This window comes from Helianthus annuus, chromosome 9, assembly GCF_002127325.2.
Source record: "Helianthus annuus cultivar XRQ/B chromosome 9, HanXRQr2.0-SUNRISE, whole genome shotgun sequence".
Taxonomy (NCBI): domain Eukaryota; kingdom Viridiplantae; phylum Streptophyta; class Magnoliopsida; order Asterales; family Asteraceae; genus Helianthus; species Helianthus annuus.
Genome location: NC_035441.2, coordinates 49,731,528 through 49,753,779, shown reverse-complemented (window position 1 = coordinate 49,753,779; position 22,252 = coordinate 49,731,528). Strand labels below are relative to the sequence as shown.

The 22,252-nt window shown below is 37.5% G+C and overlaps 1 protein-coding gene across 1 annotated transcript in view; it reads left to right on the top strand.

Moving 5' to 3' along the window:
- The window catches only part of LOC118481715, a 58,135-nt gene extending 37,179 nt beyond the window's left edge, over window positions 1–20,956 (top strand). Inside the window, exons 12-13 of the mRNA XM_035976926.1 lie at window positions 20,605–20,672; window positions 20,753–20,956. Of these exons, the coding sequence (XP_035832819.1) occupies window positions 20,605–20,672; window positions 20,753–20,956 (272 nt within the window). The remainder of the gene's footprint in view (window positions 1–20,604; window positions 20,673–20,752) is intronic.
- The last annotated feature ends 1,296 nt before the right edge of the window (window positions 20,957–22,252 follow it).

Genomic DNA, 22,252 nt, shown 5'->3' with positions numbered 1-22,252 from the left:
GAACTCACTCAACTTTGTTGTTGACTCGTTGTTACATGCTTTGCAGGTCGCTAGATACCATGGGGCTTGCACAAGGAGGTGGTCGTTGTGGAATGCGAACTGTTATGTCCCGTACTTAATAAATAAACTTTAGGAACTTATGAAACTTATGTTTTGGGTCTTTAAACTTTTAAACTACGAACTCATGTTTTGGTTTAACGTCATATGCTTCCGCTGTTTATATTGAACTTGGGTAACTTCCTTTTGGTCACCAATTGTATTGTGGTTGGTTTTATTTACTTAGATACGTTGTTCAATATGTTTGGTGGCTTGATCCTGGTCATGTCACGCCTCCAAGCGGTGATACTTCGCATGGTGGATTTCGGGGGTGTGACAGTACGGCTGCAGTGATGTTTAGTCTCCCTGTGAAGTCCAATCCCATCTTTGTTAAAAACCTTCACAGTGAAGTTAAAGTCGTCTTCAGGAGTACTTCCCATCCATTGAAGCAGCAGTTGGCAGATTTCCTCAATGTCATTTTCGATGCAAAATGTTGTCCATCCTGGTCCCATAAAACCAGCAGCCAATCCCTTTTTGTTTTTAGGAGGGAAAACATAATACACATCAACTTTACTGCTCTGCTTTGGTCCATGTACTTTTGCAACCAAGTTATCAATTTTTAATCTCCTCTCTGACAACAGCTTCAACAAATCGTGTGGTAAATGCTATAATTTTCATACATTTCAGAAATGTCATATTATATTTTATATAGGATACAAAAAATAAGTTAGAAGTTTTTCTAACAGTCCAAAAGATACACTACCAATATATAAAAAATAAGGCAGCAATTTTTAACCTGTTTGCAGCATGTTTCTTCTTCAGCCTGTATCAAGCAACCATGAACATAATCTCTATTCGAGCTATGGTTTCTAATCTCCAATCCCTCATTGTTCAAAATATTTATCTCAAATTTTTTTTCCTTCAATTTTTTTAAACACAGCTTGTCTATGTTGTTATTTCTATAAGTTTCAACAAACCGAGTCCATTCTGGCCCATTTATCCTCTTACTTTTCTGACCGATGCTCTGTACTGCAATCTTATACTTAAAACCCGTATAATCAACCAACTTTATTACTTCACACTTTCTTGGTAATTGGTTACACATTATCCTTGGAAGTACCTATGTATATAAAATACAAACATTTAATATATCTTTAATTTTATAAATACAGTTTTTAGCATACAGTTGTGATTTGAGCTAATTTGTTCTAAGAATATAGCTTATCAATCCCTCATTTAGGTCTGCCAGTTCAGAGACGTTGATAATTATCATAAACTCCATCTGAAAGTAAAAAATACAATAACAGTTAAATACTAAAACATAAAATCAATTGAATCTGAAAAGCATTCTATTTAAGGTATAAAAAAAAGCCAACACTCTGTAGGACCAAACTTATATGTTGTGTACTTCAATATTGTGACATATGTACCTCCACATCCATCAAACAAATACCAAATCAATGAAATATTGTGTTTCATACTTGGATTTATATAAATATGTGTATCATGTGCACATATCAATTCTTGTTCAATTTCGAGCTCTAAATCGCTTTCTGGAAAGTTATACGCGAACTGGTGCGTAAACGTAATCAGTTTAATGCAACAAACACTCCGGAATAGTGACATGGGCTTAACATACCTTAAATAACCTTTACATAACTTAGAAATAAGATTTGGAAGGTTTGGTGTGTCGAAATCAAGTTTATTCGCTTACAGGGACTAATTTGGACAAGCTGCGAAAGTATGCCGATTCGTACTGTAACGAACATTCCGGAACATGATAATAATTTAAACATGCCTTAAATATCCTTTACATAGCTTAGAAATAGGCTTTGAGGTGTTTGGTGCGCAAAAATAAACTTATTTGATCAACAGGGCCTAAAAGCGTCAAAAAGTGCATAAGTTTGCTATTTCGCGCATATCTCACGTTCTGAGTATATCCGGGCATCCAAAAATTTATGTAATCATTAAAATATTTTGTTTTAGTGAATGGCATGATAAAATTCCATTCGTCGCGTAATTGGATCATTTTTCGCGTCCGTTCGTGTTTCGTCATAATTAACCGAACAACGCAACCGTACGACCAAACGAACGGACATCCGAGATGTTTTTGAGCATATTTCATGTTCCCTATACTTTAACTTCATTTTAGAGCCTTGAAATGGGGTTAACAGGGTTTAAACGCATCGAAAATGGCTCAAAAGTGTTGCAGGGACGAAACCTGACAATTTATCAAAGTTTCTGGTCGCTGGTAGGTGGTGGCGTTGCGCCACCACTATATATGGTTTTGCCGTGGCACTACGCCATGGCCTCATCTGGGCAGAAACTTCATTTTGACAACCAGGTTGAACTTAGGGGTCTTTTGTGTAACTTTTCTCAATACCGTGTTAAGGTTTTGGGCACCCCTAGTATTCCAAAACCATGTGTCTTATGTGTAAGGTCCAGATCGAAGCTCAATTATTGAGGAACGATCCTAACGGTTCTTCACTGTCTATAAATACCCACCTTCCACATTTGCAATCCTCATATTTGTTCTCATTCTTGCTCTAAGTTGAAGCTCTCAAGTTTCATACCTGAGCAAATTGAGTTAAAATCTTCAAGCTTGGACCTTTTGTAAGTATTCTTTCATTCTTCTACGCGTTTTCAAGCACGAAAGTTAAACAGTGTTTGACTTTCTGCTTTGACCGGTCAATGGTCAACATGAAGTTCGTTTGAGCGTAATCACGATGGTCAAAGTCCCTTGTGACTATAACTACTGATTACCACGTTGATTAGGTATAGTGACGAGTCATAGTTTCGGCCAAAATGCGTATTCATGTGTATTTTGCAACCAAACTATTCTTGGGTATCAAAACCATTTGTTTTGATATCAAACTTGTTTTCTAACTTTGTTAAACATGTTTTAACATGTTTAACTCGTCACTTTTAGTTTAGTGCTTGTATAGGGTCGTAAGATAAGCGGTCTAAACAACCGCTTAGACTTTCGAACCCGACCCGTTTGGTCGATCATTAGGATTCGACCAAACATATTTTGTGATCATAGTTGTATAGGGAATAACCTTCCAAGGTTATACCTTATGGTCATTTCGTTTAGTTAGTTGTATGATAGGTAATCTATATGCCTTAAGAAAATGACCAAAATGCACTTTTTACGCATAAATTCATTTTAAGCATATGTAACCTAAATTTTGACATCTAAACTGATTAGGTAACATTATTAGATATGTTAAGGCATATAATACTTGTCATAGGACTTGTGACACCCCGACTGCGTGTAACATGCAACCGCGGCGGAAAACGTCGGGGAGTGTTGTGGACAGAATTAATTGTTTCATAACCATGGCATACAAAGTTGTATTTTATTTATAAACAAGAGTGCTACATTGTTCCAAAACAAGAAATACAAAGTTCATAACATATTTAAACTAGCCTATCTTCATTTTTAGGCTCTAAGGCACAGGTCCGCCCTAGTATCGTGATCAACATCTTATGGAACAGCTCCTGAAAACACATGTGAAAGTAGGTACGTCAGCATAAAAATGCCTGTGAGATACATAGGTTTTGTGAAAGTGGGATTCATGACTTGAGTTTAAAGAAATGTTTTAATAACAGTCAGTCATGAACCTTGTAATTTGTCTTGCTTTGTAAACCATTTGAAAAACGATAACATCAGATGATATGTATAGATAAGTGTAAGGTTAAACGAGTAACCAAGTAAAATGAGTTGAATAAGATAAGTTGTTTGTGAAAATAATGTCTTGCGAAGAATATGTTATTTGGTGTCTAAACTGAAATGACTTAGATAACGCTACGATATGTAATACTATACAAGCATTTATATATAGGAAGTACCAGCGGCGTATCCACCATGTTTGTATCATATTACATACGGCACGTTACTCCAACTATTTACCCAAACCAATCCACCATGTAAATTGTTCATGTATAAACCAAATGTCAAGTGTTATTGTGTAAACCATGTCAAATGTTTATGTTCAATGTAAACCACCAAATGTGTATGTCAATGTTAACGTGTTTATGTTCAATGTAAATCATGTAATGTGTATCCCAAAATGTATCATGTATGGTAAGCGAAATGTATCAACTTAAACCATATGTAAAATGCACAAAACAAGTCGTTGAAGTAAAACGTGGTTTAAATCAACGTTATGTTCTGTGGAAAAATGCATGCTCTATTGATATTAACATTTATGCGGTATTGTAAAATATGCATACATCCAAGCCTTGAGACTGTGGCGATAAACCCTTAAACAAATTAAAGGTTTATCTAAGTTATGTATATCGAATTCGGTCATTCCTTCCAATCCTATCAAACCCAGGATTTCAGAAACGGGAGTTGTCAATTCCTATGGTACCACTACCTACTAACGAACGGCGTGATCAATGTTAATGAATGTATTGTCCCATGTTAAACAAACCAAATGTCATAACAAAATGAAGGCATGTGATGTAAACAATTGTACTAAGTATGCTGAGTAAACATACGAAGCAGAAGTGCTCATGTAAATCAATGCGCCCATATGCAGAGTAAACATATGCAGCAGAAATGTTCATGTAAATCAATGTGTCCATATGCTGAGTAAACATATGCAACAGAAATGTTCATGTAAATCAATGTGTCCATATGCCGAGTAAACATATGCAACAGAAATGTTCATGTAAATCAATGTGTCCATATGCTGAGTAAACATATGCAACAGAAATGTTCATGTAAATTAATGTGTCCATATGCTGAGTAAACATATGCAACAGAAATGTAATGTAAATCAATGTACTAAGTACGTACACAATGGGCATACATAGCATAAAATGTAATGAAATCATGTACTATAATGTACTAATGAGCATAGCAGATATACAATGTGAAAACATGGAAAGCATGAAAGTAACAGATAGGCACATGTGTTTCACCCCAAAACAGTTTGGAAAACAGTAAAAGAGGGGTTCAATGTACTCACCTGAGATTGCTTTGAATTCCTTGTATAATAACCAGATAATGCTAAAGATCACGGGATATCAAACGGCACCTAATAGGTAGCTATGTTAATATACCGGACCAAAACGGAAGGATCGGATAGTATGCGGGTTCGTAAACCAAACGAGTATGGAGGCTCGTGAAATATGGTTTAACAAAGCCTACATACTAAAATGAAACTTAACCTAAGTGCTTGCGACCCATTACGACCCGTTTAGGTAGCTTATGCTACCTTAACGCGTCGTTCGCGTAGAACGCGTTTGGAACGCCTAACATTGTGACCACAAGGTATAACCTCGGAAGGTTATAGCTATGGTCACCTAATGTGTTTGGTCGGATCCTAACGATCGACCAAATGGGTCGGGTTCGAAAGTATAAGCGATGGTTTAGATCGCTTACCTTACGACCCTATATAAGCACTATACTAAAAGTGACGAGCTAAGCATGTTAGAACATGCTTAACTAAGTTTAGAAAACAGGTTTGGCATCAAAACAAACGACTTTGATGCTCACGAGTAGTTTGGTTACAAAATATGCAAGAATGCACATTTTGGCCGAAACTACGACTCGTCACTGAGCCTAGATAACGTGGTAATCAGTAGGTATAGTCGCCAAGGACTATAACCATCGTGATCACGCTCACGTTATGAAGTTCCAACGAACTTCGCATCGACCATAAACTAGTCAATGCAGAAAGTCCAACATAGTTCGACTTTCGGACTCGAAAAGCGATAAAACAACGAAGGAACACTTACAAAGGATCCCCGAAAGCTAATCTAGATCAAAGAAACTCAGGTATGAAGCAATACTTCAACTTAGAGCTTTTTAGATCAGATTGTGTGGGTTTTTGGCAACAAGGGGGGTATTTATAGGAAAAGTGGAACCGTTAGGATCGTTTCTCGAATAACGTGCCACGATCTTGTGCGTACACATGTCACAATGTTATGGTCACTGAATATGGCCATTGGCCTTTGATTGGGTGAAAGGGCATCTGGACCTTTCATCATTTGAAGGGGCAAGCAGCTGGGTTCATTGAATCTGCTGTACTGCGGACCCCTTACGGACCGTATGGGATTTGGCTTACGGTCCGTAAGCCCCTAGTTTGGCAGATTTACAGTTTTGGTCCCTGCAGCTCCAAAACTTGGTATTTGATGCGTTTTTTGGCACATTTAAGCCCCGTTAACCTCATTTCAAAGCTCTAAAATGAATTTAAAGTATAGGGAACTTAAAATGTGCTCAAAAATATGTCGGATGTCGGTTCGTTTGGCCGTACGGTCGCGATGTTCGGTTAATTACGACGGAATGCGCATAAGCGCGAAAGACGATCCAAATTGCGCGACGAATGGATTTTTCTCATGCCATACACTAAGGCATAATATAAGGATGCTTACATAAATTTTTGGATGTCCGGATGTATTCAGAACCTAAGTTATGCGCGAAAGTGCAAACTTGTGCACTTTTTGACACTTTTAGTCCCTGAATGATCCAAAAGTTTATTTTAGCATACCAAACCCCTCAAAGCCTATTTCTAAGCTATGTAAAGGATATTTATGGTATGTTTAACTTATGGACATGTTCCGGAATGTTCGTTACAGTTCGTATTGGCATACTTTCGCAGTTTGTCAAGTTTAGTCCCTGTAAGCGAATTAACTTGTTTTTGCCATACCAAAGCCTTCAAAACTTATTTCTAAGTTATGTAAAGGTTATTTAAGGTATGTTGAGTATATGTTGATGTTCCGGAGTATTTGTCGCATTAAACTGAGTACGTTTAAGCACCAGTTAGCGTATAACCCTCCAGAAAGCAATGTAGAGTTTGATATTGAACAAAAGTCAAAACATGAAAAATGTAAAACACAACCAAACAAACATTGGGATAAAATAACATTGTTTTATTGATAACTGAACTGTTCACAATGATTACAAGCACAAATGTCACAGTCTCCCCTACTTGTGGAAATTTCGTCCCGAAATTTATTTAGAGGAAACTCGTGGAAAAAGATGTGGATATTTTGCCTTCATTTGATCTTCACGTTCCCAAGTAAACTCGGGTCCACGTTTAGATTCCCATCGAACCTTGACCAAAGGAATGCGCTTGCGTTTAAGCCACTTGACTTCACGTTCCATGATTTCTACCGGTTTCTCAACAAATTTCAGTGTTTTATCAACACGAATTCGTCAAGCGGTATGTGGAGGTTCTCATCAGCTAAACACCTCTTGAGATTGGACACGTGAATGGTTGGATGAACATTTCCAAGTTCAGGAGGTAACTCAAGTCTATAGGCTTCCTTACCGATTCTTTCGACGATCTTGAATGGTCCAACGTATCTAGGTGCAAGTTTTCCTTTCTTTCCAAATCTGATCACACCTTTCCAAGGTGAGACCTTAAGTAATACACGATCACCGACTTGAAAATCCAAGGGTTTGCGTTTTAGGTCCGCGTAACTCTTCTGACGGCTTCTAGCTGTCTGAAGGTTATCACGAACTTTCTTTACCTTTTCTGTTGTCTCTAAAATGAGGGCAGGCCCAGTAAGTTGAGCCTCACTGATCTCATTCCAGCAGACTGGTGAACGACATTTTCGACCATAGAGAGCCTCGAAAGGAGCCATGTTGATGCTGGAGTGATAACTGTTGTTGTAGGAGAATTCAATCAACGGAAGATGTGAATCCCAACTACCACCAAAATCGATAACACAAGCTCTAAGCATATCCTCCAGTGTCTGGATTGTTCTTTCAGATTGACCATCCGTTTGCGGATGATAAGCTGTGCTCAGATTAAGTTGGGACCCCATAGCAGATTGCATGGTTCTCCAAAAATGAGAAGTGAAACGAGCATCTCTGTCAGAAATGATGTTCAAAGGAACACCATGTCGAGCTACAATTTCATCTACGTAGATTTGAGCAAGTTTGTCAGCAGAAAAATCCTCACGGATTGGCAAGAAATGCGCTGACTTGGTAAGACGATCAACGACTACCCAGATGGCATCGTGACCTTTCTTTGTGCGCGGGAGTTTAGTAATGAGATCCATAGTAATGTTTTCCCATTTCCAAACTGGGATTTCTGGTTGCTCCAATAAACCAGAAGGACGCTGATGTTCAGCCTTAACCTTAAGACAAGTAAGGCATTTTGATACGTATAAGGCAATGTCTTTCTTCATACCAGGCCACCAATACTGTATACGAAGATCCTTATACATCTTATCTGAGCCAGGATGAATAGAATAACGAGACTTATGGGCTTCATCCATAAGCAAGGTACGAAGATTATCTTGGCTCGGGACCCACAAACGGTCCATGAAGTAATACGATCCATTGTCCTTCAGTTCAAGAGCAGGTGTTATGTGATAAGGAAATTCCTTATCCATCAAACCTTGTGAAACACAAGCTTGTTGAGCCTGAGAAATACGAGCTTGGATATCGGTTTGAATAACAGATTGGACACGTACACAATGAAGCTTAGTACGTTCCTTGCGACTCAATGCATCAGCTACGACATTCGCCTTACCGGGATGGTAGCGAATCTCGCAGTCGTAGTCGTTTAGAAGTTCAACCCAACGTCGTTGTCTCATGTTGAGTTCTTTCTGATTGAAGATATGTTGAAGACTTTTGTGGTCTATGAAAACCACACATTTTATACCGTACAAATAGTGTCTCCAGATTTTGAGAGCGAAGACAACTGCACCCAACTCAAGATCATGAGTGGTGTAGTTTTTCTCATGTATCTTCAACTGCCTTGATGCGTATGCTATGACTTTGTTTCTTTGCATCAGGACGCAGCCAAGACCTAATTTAGATGCGTCGCAATAAACGACGAAATCATCATTGCCCTCAGGCAATGTTAGGACAGGCGCGTCGCAAAGCTTTTGTTTCAAAGTCAGAAACGCTTCCTCTTGTTTGACTCCCCAATCAAATGGCTTGTTCTTCTGAGTTAGAGCAGTTAGAGGAACTGCAATCTTTGAGAAATTCTCAATGAAGCGGCGGTAATAACCCGCTAGGCCAAGAAAAGAACAAACTTCAGTAGGAGTAGTAGGTGTATCCCAATCCTTAATCGCACTGATCTTGGAGGGATCTACATGAATACCTTGTTCGTTGACAATGTGACCCAATAATTGAACCTCTTTAAGCCAGAATTCACACTTGGAGAATTTGGCGAAAAGCTGCTCTTTCTTTAGGAGTTCCAACGTAAGACGAAGATGTTGTTCATGATCAGCTCGCGTCTTAGAATATATCAAAATGTCATCGATGAAAACGATGATGAACTTATCTAAATAAGGCTTGCAGACCCTATTCATCAAGTCCATGAAAACAGCAGGAGCATTAGTCAAACCGAATGGCATGACTGTGAACTCATAATGTCCATAACGAGTGCGGAACGCTGTCTTGGGGATGTCCTCTTCATGCACCCGAAGTTGATGATATCCGGATCGCAGATCAATCTTTGAAAAATAAGAAGCGCCTTGCAATTGATCAAAGAGATCATCAATGCGAGGTAGGGGATATCGATTCTTGATGGTGAGCTTGTTAAGCTCACGATAATCGATACACATCCTAAAAGATCCATCCTTCTTCTTTACAAAGAGAATGGGAGCACCCCAAGGTGAAAAACTAGGACGGATAAAACCTTTGTCGGAGAGCTCCTGAAGCTGTTTAGATAATTCTTGCATCTCAGACGGCGCAAGACGGTATGGAGCTCTGGCAATAGGATTTGCACCAGGTACGAGATCAATACGGAACTCGACTTGGCGTGCTGGAGGTAGACCAGGTAACTCTTCAGGGAAAACTTCAGAATAATCCCGAACGACAGGAATATCTGAAATGGTCTTACCCTTGCCTTTATCTGCTGTAACATGTGCTAAGAAAGCCACATAGTGCTTTCGCAGATACTTCCGAGCTTTAAAACAAGACATAAGTCTGAGACCACTGGCAGGCTTCTCACCACGAACCTGTAGGATCTCGCCTGTCGACAGCGGCACACGAACAATCTTCTCAGAACAAACTATCTCTGCACGATGCTTAGATAACCAATCCATTCCCACAATAACGTCAAAGCTTCCAAGTTGCATTGGCGTGAGGTCAATAGGAAAAATATGGTCGTTAAGGTTCAACTGGCAGTTGCGTAGGACAGAATTAAGAACAATGGGTTCACCACTGGCAACCTCTACTGTCAAAGGTTTACCTAGTTTCGTTCTAGACACGCGAAGCATTGTCTCAAAAGACAATGACACAAAGCTCTTGTCGGCACCCGAATCAAAAAGAACAGATGCTGGCTGATTATTAATAAAGAACGTACCGTTTACCACCTCGTTGTCTGCTTGTGCTTCTTGTGCATTCATGTTGAAGACTCGACCTCGAGCCTGTGCCTGATTCTGGTTTGCATTCTGGTTCTGGTTGACTAGTCTTGGACACCGATTTTTGTAGTGGGTCAGATCCCCACAGTTATAACAAGCACCTGGTGGGTAGTTTGGTCGTGCAGCCTGATCCTGTTGCTGAGCAACTTGTTGAGCAGGGTTCTGAACTACACGATTCTGAGCAAACCGACAAACATCGGCAAGATGACCCGACTTCCCACAGTTAGTACAGAAACGGCACTGATATTGCGGCTGATGGTGACTGTTGCATTGATTTCACAAAGGTGCACTTCCTGAATAGGGCTTCTTTGCTGGAGGCTGGTTGGGAGCTGCCTGGTTAGCTTGGGCAGTGACAGCATAGTTTTGGGAAGCCTTACGCTTCCTTGACCCCCTTGAGGAACCAGAATCCTTTCCCTTCTTGTTTTGACCTTTCTTGCTATCTTCCTTGTCAGCCGACTGTTTCTTGCCCTTGTCGCCCTTCCTGTGTAGCTTATTCTTTCGAATCTGCGACTCAGTCAGTGTCGCTGATAACTCGATTGCCTGACGGAGTGTGGTAGGGTTGCTACCAGTGAGGATGTCTTGTACTGAGTCAGGTAGGTCGTCGATGTACCTTTCGATGGCCTTATCGAGTGGGGTAACCATAGTCGGGCAAAGCAGACTCAACTCCTCAAACCTATCAGTATAAGCCCTGTGCTCGCCACTATCTTGCTTCAAAACATCAAATTCCTTCTCCAACGCTCGTTGTTCATGACGAGGACAAAACTCCCTCATCATAAGAGCTCTTAGTTCAGCCCATGTCTGAGCTAGAGCAACTTCTGCATCTTGATCTCTCATAACCCCATTCCACCATGTAAGAGCCCTCTTCTGAAACACGCTTGAAGAAAACTCGACCTTGCGATTATCCGGACACTGCACGTGGCGAAAAGTGTTCTCGATGCTCTCGAACCACTGAAGAAGCCCAGTTGCTCCCTCAGAACCACTAAACTTGAGTGGCTTAGCCGAGTTAAAATCCTTGTATTTGCATGTACCATTGTTGTTGTTGTTGGCCTGGTTCCATTGAGCAAAGAGATTTGGGAATTGAGCAGCCATCTGCTGCGCAATTATTTCTGCCAGCTCGGCAGCAGCTATCTGGTTGTCGCGTCGAGGAGGCATTCTAGAAGAGAAAAACATGAAATGAAACGAGTGAGATGATTGGATGAAGAGAATGAGATGAAGCAAAATTAACAAAAGCAAAGATGGTGGTTACGCATCGCAAAGCAAACAAGCGACACGAAATGTCTAGTCAAAGTAAATGGGTCAGAATTAGTGTATCGCGAAGACATGCTCGCCTATAAGTGAACACTCACCCCAAGAGTTCCCAGGTAAGAGTGACTGGTCCGATTATGTGGATTTGTACGAACACTCTAGCCTTAGACAGAAAACCCAGGGTACAGGCATTCACTCTTCCAGTTCGCACGTGTTCACACTATTAACCCAAAACTTTGACGGGATTTTTGAAATCCAAAGAGGTTCAAAACCATATAACAGAGGGTTCAAAACCTTATAACAGAGGGTTCAAAACCTAGTAAGCAATCATCCTAGAACAGATGATTAATTTTCAAAGCGGATTCGGAACCGAAGTTCCCGTTGTGGTTATCACCTAAGGATAGGTGATGTGCATGTTTTAAACTCTAAACACAAGATAACTTGTGTTAGGGTCCTAGAAAGTTATAGTCTAGGTCAAAGCATTACTAATAACCTAATTCCCTATAACCAATAGCTCTGATACCAACTCTTCTGTCACACCCCGACCGCGTGTAACATGCAACCGCGGCGGAAAAAGTCGGGGAGTGTTGCGGACAGAATTAATTGTTTCATAACCATGGCATACAAAGTTGTATTTTATTTATAAACAAGAGTGCTACATTGTTCCAAAACAAGAAATACAAAGTTCATAACATATTTAAACTAGCCTATCTTCATTTTTAGGCTCTAAGGCACAGGTCCGCCCTAGTATCGTGATCAACATCTTATGGAACAGCTCCTGAAAACACATGTGAAAGTAGGCACGTCAGCATAAAAATGCCTGTGAGATACATAGGTTTTGTGAAAGTGGGATTCATGACTTGAGTTTAAAGAAATGTTTTAATAACAGTCAGTCATGAACCTTGTAATTTGTCTTGCTTTGTAAACCATTTGAAAAACGATAACATAAGATGATATGTATAGATAAGTGTAAGGTTAAACGAGTAACCAAGTAAAATGAGTTGAATAAGATAAGTTGTTTGTGAAAATAATGTCTTGCGAAGAATATGTTATTTGTGTAAAATGTAATGTGTCTAAACTGAAATGACTTAGATAACGCTACGATATGTAATACTATACAAGCATTTATATATAGGAAGTACCAGCGGCGTATCCACCATGTTTGTATCATATTACATACGGCACGTTACTCCAACCATTTACCCAAACCAATCCACCATGTAAATTGTTCATGTATAAACCAAATGTCAAGTGTTATTGTGTAAACCATGTCAAATGTTTATGTTCAATGTAAACCACCAAATGTGTATGTCAATGTTAACGTGTTTATGTTCAATGTAAATCATGTAATGTGTATCCCAAAATGTATCATGTATGGTAAGCGAAATGTATCAACTTAAACCATATGTAAAATGCACAAAACAAGTCGTTGAAGTAAAACGTGGTTTAAATCAACGTTATGTTCTGTGGAAAAATGCATGCTCTATTGATATTAACATTTATGCGGTATTGTAAAATATGCATACATCCAAGCCTTGAGACTGTGGCGATAAACCCTTAAACAAATTAAAGGTTTATCTAAGTTATGTATATCGAATTCGGTCATTCCTTCCAATCCTATCAAACCCAGGATTTCAGAAACGGGAGTTGTCAATTCCTATGGTACCACTACCTACTAACGAACGGCGTGATCAATGTTAATGAATGTATTGTCCCATGTTAAACAAACCAAATGTCATAACAAAATGAAGGCATGTGATGTAAACAATTGTACTAAGTATGCTGAGTAAACATACGAAGCAGAAGTACTCATGTAAATCAATGTGCCCATATGCTGAGTAAACATATGCAGCAGAAATGTTCATGTAAATCAATGTGTCCATATGCTGAGTAAACATATGCAACAGAAATGTTCATGTAAATCAATGTGTCCATATGCTGAGTAAACATATGCAACAGAAATGTTCATGTAAATCAATGTGTCCATATGCTGAGTAAACATATGCAACAGAAATGTAATGTAAATCAATGTACTAAGTACGCACACAATGGGCATACATAGCATAAAATGTAATGAAATCATGTACTATAATGTACTAATGAGCATAGCAGATATACGATGTGAAAACATGGAAAGCATGAAAGTAACAGATAGGCACATGTGTTTCACCCCAAAACAGTTTGGAAAACAGTAAAAGAGGGGTTCAATGTACTCACCTGAGATTGCTTTGAATTCCTTGTATAATAACCAGATAATGCTAAAGATCACGGGATATCAAACGGCACCTAATAGGTAGCTATGTTAATATACCGGACCAAAACGGAAGGATCGGATAGTATGCGGGTTCGTAAACCAAACGAGTATGGAGGCTCGTGAAATATGGTTTAACAAAGCCTACATACTAAAATGAAACTTAACCTAAGTGCTTGCGACCCATTACGACCCGTTTAGGTAGCTTATGCTACCTTAACGCGTCGTTCGCGTAGAACGCGTTTGGAACGCCTAACATTGTGACCACAAGGTATAACCTCGGAAGGTTATAGCTATGGTCACCTAATGTGTTTGGTCGGATCCTAACGATCGACCAAATGGGTCGGGTTCGAAAGTATAAGCGATGGTTTAGATCGCTTACCTTACGACCCTATATAAGCACTATACTAAAAGTGACGAGCTAAGCATGTTAGAACATGCTTAACTAAGTTTAGAAAACAGGTTTGGCATCAAAACAAACGGCTTTGATGCTCACGAGTAGTTTGGTTACAAAATATGCAAGAATGCACATTTTGGCCGAAACTACGACTCGTCACTGAGCCTAGATAACGTGGTAATCAGTAGGTATAGTCGCCAAGGACTATAACCATCGTGATTACGCTCACGTTATGAAGTTCCAACGAACTTCGCATCGACCATAAACTGGTTGATATTCGCTAATTTACACATATTTTAGTCCCCCGTTTTACCCCCATTTTATGTGTTTTCGGCCGTAAAACCGTCATTCGGATACTTAATTATCTACATTTTTGTTTACAGGCCTAAAACAGCATACCAGACAAGATGATAGCGAAAACGAGGACTTTCCGGACAAAACGACAAGGCTGCGAAGATTCTGTGAAGAAAACTGACCTGGGCGTTTGGCACGGTCATGCGGCCATATGCACGACCGTGCATATCCGATGACCCATGAAGACCAGCGGTGAACGAGGGTGCAACTCCAAGATAAAGGCCAAACCCGAAACGGCACGGTCATTCCAAGTGAAGAACGGTCGTGCGGATCCGAGATCAAACATAACCTCGGAACTGAACGACCAAGGAACCAAGCGTGCAACTCAGACCTTGGTAAGGAACGCCCGTGCCAAATGAGGAACGCCCGTGCGTGACCGAAGACCAGTCAACGATCTGTGACGTCATGCAATATGGTGGCCCACCACCAATAATGCTTAAAGTGCACGGTCGTGCGATCGGGAGAACGGCCGTGCAACTTCGAAAAAGCATTTAAACAGAACAGAACCATTTTAGTAGTAACTCTGGAATTTTGGAGAGCTCTGCAGGCGATTTTGAGGCTCTGAAGGCTTCTGCTTTCACTCGGATTCAAGCCACATTGCCCGGTTTTGCTCGTTTACTATCCGGATTCTTAATCTTGTGCTTGTTTATGGTTTGGATTTCTACCCTTTCCAGAATTTTGTTAATGTTTCAAGCATTTAGATTAATATTTATGTATTATTGTAGCCTTTGGGCAAAAACACAACAATCCCTTGCTTGATTATAACCATTAGTATGTTAATCTGTGTTTGTAATGAAATTTGGAAGTGTTTTCTATGATTATCTTTGATGATTAGTTTGCAACCTTGTTATTGATATTGATTTCTTGATTATAAGTAATTGTGTTGGATGATTGGTGCTTGGTTAGGTAAGATAGTTGCAAAATGAAGCTTATTTAATCATGTATTAGTAAACTTTTAATTTGGTTAACTTGTTTAACTTGGTTAAAATGTGGGCACCATGATACTCTAACGGGTTAGTGGTTTAATAAAATGTAATTATTGTTAATCAAGAAAGCTTGCCTTCACGGAAGGACTCTAATGGGTTAGATGGTGTTGTTATGAATTCTTGCCATGATTTGTTAGCTTAGTTAGTAGTTTCGGCCAAAATTGCTATCTTGGTGAATTTATGTGCAAGATTTGTAAAATGAACTCGGTTGTGATTTAATCTAGTTTATGCTTGTCTCGGTGGTTGCATTGTGTTTATCGGTGTTGCTTTCCTTGATTAAGTGAGGTTAGAAAACTCCTAACGGATGACTAACTTATTTTTAGGAGATTTTCATAGACATTTATCAATTGCACGTTAAAGAACAATTTTAGGTGGTTAAAGTGTGTTTATCGTTTTAACTTTCCGAATGGTTGTCATGTTAGGATTCCCGAAAGGGATACTAATTGTCTCGAAATGGAAAATTGACCGAATGCTTCTAGTGCCAAAACTGACTTAGTTAACATGCTGTGGTTGTGTATTAAGCAAGGCTATTTATATATAATCTACTATGTTTTATAAGTTTTTATTTATGCTTACTTTAGTTTAATTAAAACCAATACCATTTATGTTTTTACCGGTAATTTAGTGGCAAAGGTCTAGTATTATTTCTCCGCCCATTTCCATGGATCGATACTTGGTTCTTACCGATACTTTACTACATATATGACGGGGTACACTTGCCCTTTCGTGTGTGTTTTGATGTAAAAGTAATAATCACTTTTATAAATTTAAAACCAATTCGTGTGTAATTTCCTTGTAAAAATATGTGTAGTCACGCACGTACCACTGGTCAATGCAGAAAGTCAAACATATTTCGACTTTCGGACTCGAAAAGCGATAAAACAACGAAGGAACACTTACAAAGGATCCCCGAAAGCTAATCTAGATCAAAGAAACTCAGGTATGAAGCAATACTTCAACTTAGAGCTTTTTAGATCAGATTGTGTGGGTTTTTGGCAACAAGGGGGGGGGTATTTATAGGAAAAGTGGAACCGTTAGGATCGTTTCTCGAATAACGTGCCACGATCTTGTGCGTACACATGTCACAATGTTATGGTCACTGAATATGGCCCTTGGCCTTTGATTGGGTGAAAGGGCATTTGGACCATTCATCATTTGAAGGGGCAAGCAGCTGGGTTCATTGAATCTGCTGTACTGCGGACCCCTTACGGACCGTATGGGATTTGGCTTACGGTCCGTAAGCCCCTAGTTTGGCAGATTTACAGTTTTGGTCCCTGCAGCTCCAAAACTTGGTATTTGATGCGTTTTTGGCACGTTTAAGCCCCGTTAACCTCATTTCAAAGCTCTAAAATGAATTTAAAGTATAGGGAACTTAAAATGTGCTCAAAAATATGTCGGATGTCGGTTCGTTTGGCCGTACGGTCGCGATGTTCGGTTAATTACGACGGAATGCGCATAAGCGCGAAAGACGATCCAAATTGCGCGACGAATGGATTTTTCTCATGCCATACACTAAGGCATAATATAAGGATGCTTACATAAATTTTTGGATGTCCGGATGTATTCAGAACCTAAGTTATGCGCGGAAGTGCAAACTTGTGCACTTTTTGACACTTTTAGTCCCTGAATGATCCAAAAGTTTATTTTAGCATACCAAACCCCTCAAAGCCTATTTCTAAGCTATGTAAAGGATATTTATGGTATGTTTAACTTATGGACATGTTCCGGAATGTTCGTTACAGTTCGTATTGGCATACTTTCGCAGTTTGTCAAGTTTAGTCCCTGTAAGCGAATTAACTTGTTTTTGCCATACCAAAGCCTTCAAAACTTATTTCTAAGTTATGTAAAGGTTATTTAAGGTATGTTGAGTATATGTTGATGTTCCGGAGTATTTGTCGCATTAAACTGAGTACGTTTAAGCACCAGTTAGCGTATAACCCTCCAGAAAGCAATGTAGAGTTTGATATTGAACAAAAGTCAAAACATGAAAAATGTAAAACACAACCAAACAAACATTGGGATAAAATAGCATTGTTTTATTGATAACTGAACTGTTCACAATGATTACAAGCACAAATGTCACAGGACTACTTAGGCGGTCCGAACGCGTTTTACGCGAACGACGCGTTAAAGTATCGTAAGCTACCTAAGCGGGTCGTAATGGGCCGTAAGCACTTAGGTAAGGTTTCAATTTAGTATGTAGGCTTTGTTAAACCATATCATATGAGTTCCAATACTCATTTGGTTTACGAAACCTCATCCTATCTGATCTTCCGATTTACGTCCGGTTTATTTACGTAGTTACTTATATTAGGTGCCGATTGATTTCCGTGATCCCTCGAGCTTTGCTTGGTTGTTATTCAAGACTTCTAAGCATTCTCAGGTGAGTACATAGTCCCCTCTTTTACTGTTTTCAAATATTTTGGGGTGAAACATGTGTGCCTATTCGTTATTTTCATGATTTCGACTATATGATTATACATGCTAGTACATATATTTTGACAAATTGTATGATTATCTATGGTTCAAACACTAATTTTCAAAGATTATAAAATTAATTGTTGGGTTGTACTTATTTTATACATTCACCAAACCGATTGGTAGTACGATATAGCGTTATAGGACTAGACACCCCATTCCTTTGTATGGAATGTCAGAAACCAAATTTTTACCAAATAGAAATTGCCTTTGTGGTATTTCTATAGTCTCCAAGGTGAAGTTTGATGCACTAAGGTTTGAATGAATACTAAATCACATTTTCTTTTGTATATTTTGATATACTACCAAAGTATAGTTTGATATGCTCCCATATGTGATATTGTTTACCAAAGTATAATTTGATATATTATGTACAAAACCAACATATATTTTGTTATTTACTAAAGCATAGTTGATATGCTATTTTCAAACCAAAACGTAGTTGATATGTTATTTTCAAATTAAAACACAGTTGATATGTTATTTTCAAAACCAAAGCATAATTTGATATGTTATTTACAAAATCAAAGTATAAACTGATTATACATGAACATTTTTACATTGGTGGTTTGTTTGGGTAAGTGATTTAAATAACGAGGCGTGTGTAATATGATAAAAGCATGGTGGATACGCCGCTAGTACTTCCTATATATAAGTGCTTTTATGATATTACATATCGTAGCGTTATTTAAACCATTTCAATTTTGACATATAACATTTTACTCAATTATCATATCTTTACAAAACATTGTTTTACAAACAACATATTTTTTACAAACTCATTTTTACTTGATTATTTATTTAATCATGCATTATTCTTTTATATCATCTGTTTTCATATCAATTTTCGTATGATTTCTAAAAGAAAATATTTTAAGGTTCATGACTATTTTTGTTAAATATTTTTCTTTAAACTTACAAGTAATGAAACCTATTATAATAAAACCTATGTATCTCACAGGCATTTTTATGCTAACGTACCTATTTTCACATGTGTTTCAGGTGATGTTGTTAGATGATTATGATGCAAACATAGGATTGGACGAGGGCCTTAGTGACAATAAAAGATGCAAGACAAGTTGATTATGTTATGTATCTTTGTTTTTAACACTTTGTAACCTCTTGAAATTTAATAAAACAAAACTTCAATTTCCATGTGTTATGAAACAATGATTCTGTTACGACACTCTCCGAAATTTCCGCCACGATTTGTTGTTTTATGTGGTTGGGGTGTGACAAATATGGTCCCTACAACCAACTATATGAATCTAACACTGTGTAAGATCAAATTTATATTCTTGTATAATAAAGAAGTATTATATGGCAATAAAGTTTTCATATATGCATGTTTGTATCAAGTTCATATAAGTTTATCTATTTTAACATCAGTAGATTATGATTTTGATGTTTATATAATTTGAAATGAGGAAACTGAAAGGAACATGTCAAAGCATACCTATAAAATACACAAGAGAACAAAAAAAATACGTGATCCAAAACTTTAAACTTCTGATCGTCAAGTCTGAAGAAGAAGAAGAAACTGTAGAGTTTTTTCGCTGGAGAAGAAGAGGTGAGATTGTATTGGGATTGTTGAAAATAAGATATTTATCTATTAACTTGTAATTGTTTATTTATTTAACTTATAATAATCTTTAATATCAGGATTTAAAAACTATTTTTAATTATATAAATATAAATATATAAATATATATTAAATTAATAGATAAGTTTTTTCGTATTTAACATTTTAAATTTATAGTCAAACAGTGGTTATTGCTGTGCAAAAATTGCACTGTTTTAATGTAAAAGGGGGTAAAGTATAAATTTTACAAAACTTAATTCAACCAACCAGTGTAAATTTAACATCTGTATTAACTCCATTTAATATACTTTTCATCCCCATTATTGAATATAAGCTCCAGAAAACATATTCGGAAGTTTTCTCAAATAACTTTCTTATCAAAATCGGCAAGGTTCTATTGCATAATATAGATTACACGCTATAAAATCAAGTATTGTTTCTTTGAATTTATTGTTTGTATTATATATGTTAGATTAATCATTATTTGATGTTATGAGTATGTGTTTGTCATTGACGGCGTTTCATATTCTCTCTTGAAGCAAATAATAGTTGCTGTAATCCGGTGTATTTTTATTGATTAAGTACTGCATTAACTTAAATGAAGTCACTGATAGCATTCTCTGTCACAATTTGTGCATGCATCTTCGTGATGTTGTCTTCTACATTACGATTGATAAATCAACCATATAATTTTTGGTTGATGCTCATTTGCTTAACTGTTGTGAGAGATGATGATTTTCGTTTTGTGCTTTGTTTTTATAATACCTTAAGTGTGTGATTATATAAATAGTCCGGTTAATATTTGGTACTTTTGTTTTTTAAGTGCTGATTTAGTTTAAGGGATGTTAGTGATGTCTATTTTATAATGTTGTTTGTCTATGACTTTTGTTGGATGTTGTTCATCTTTATAACTTGTAAGTTTAAATTGTTGCAGATATGAATCTATCCAATCAAACACCATCCTTTTTACAATTCCTCAATGAAGATGATTTTATATTTTTGGTATGTTTTTTAACTTTTTTGCTACTAATAGGATTCTACGTTAATTTTTTATGTAAGATGTTTGTTAACTACTGTTGCAGAATATACCACTTGATTTTCAGACTCTGTTGTGGGGCAAGGAGGTCCCGTATGGGCAAATTGTAGAGTTACTTGATGGTGACAAATCATGGTTAGTAAGAGTAAGGAAGAGAGATGATCATTGTATATTTACGGATGGATGGACAAAGTTTGTTAGAGATTGTTGTTTGAAAACGAAAGATGTTGTATTGGTGAAAGTTATTTGACGTTTGTCATTCGTTGTCTCATGTTTTAAAGAAAATGTCTACGAGAACTCTTACATTTCAGCAAATATTAGCCCTGAAGTTGGCATGATTGTAAGTAACGATATATTATTTTGTTACTTACTGTAAACATTTTTTGCTAGCTCAACAGCTTGCTAACATCTGTTTGCCCTTTTAACGTCTGTTTCCTTATAATCTTAACATCTGTTGACTAACCTTTTTAACTTCTGTTGACTAAGTCTTTTAACCTCGGTTGACTAACATCTGATATTTAAGATCTGTCCATGTTGCAACCTCTGCTGGACATAATGGATGACAGTTGTTACCAAACCTCTGTTGGATAGCAATAGAGGTATTTAATAGTTGATAGCCAAACAGTGGTTAGGTTGTGTGTAAATACTGTAACTACTGTTGACTAACCCTGTTGAGTAATTCTCATTTTAACTTTTGTTGACTAATCCGTTGTAACTTCTGTTGCTCATTAGTTCATATTAAATTTGTAAGTCTGCGCTAAATATTCCTTTGCTTCTTCTATAGCTAATTGCTGACAAATTTTGGAAACAATTCTATGGTAAAAATTACGACTATGGGATGACAACTATCTATGTTGGCGAAAGGTTTTGGAATGTGATGATGAAAGGATGGACTGATGGATGTGGATTTACTAAGGGATGGTTAAAATTGATTTAAGAAGTTCCCATAGCAGTTGAATCTTGGTTGGTTTTCACCATGATTGCATCTAAAGCGTTTGAGCTTTCTGTTTTCCATTCCGAGACTGGAACTGAGGTTTCCTTCAAGAAAGCTGAAGTAGTTATTTTGGATGATTCAGTTTATGGAGATGATGGGTTTGATTTATTGGCTGCGGTATAAAATTTTGATGATAAAATACATTGTTTGATAACATGACGGTGATAAGTAACTTTTATTATATTATGCTAATAACTTTTGAAATCTCATTTTGTAGGCTAAACACAAACAGCTTCTGGATTCCGGGGAAGTTGCTTTGGATGATGAGGATACTGGAGCTTCGGTTGGTAATTCTAAGCAGTTTACGAGTTTTGAGGATATTTTTAATGTATATATACACATGTAATATTTATATATTATTATGATTTAAGATATAGTTTCTTATATATGATCTTTCTTATAAATATAGTTTGCTGATGATGGGCTATTTGATTCAAAGATTGCGCATCTGGTTGACGAGTAAGATGTTAAAAATGTTGTAAATTTATAATTTTCTACGCATATATTTTACTTTATAATAAGTATAAGAAGGGTTTTTTTTAAACTTTGTTG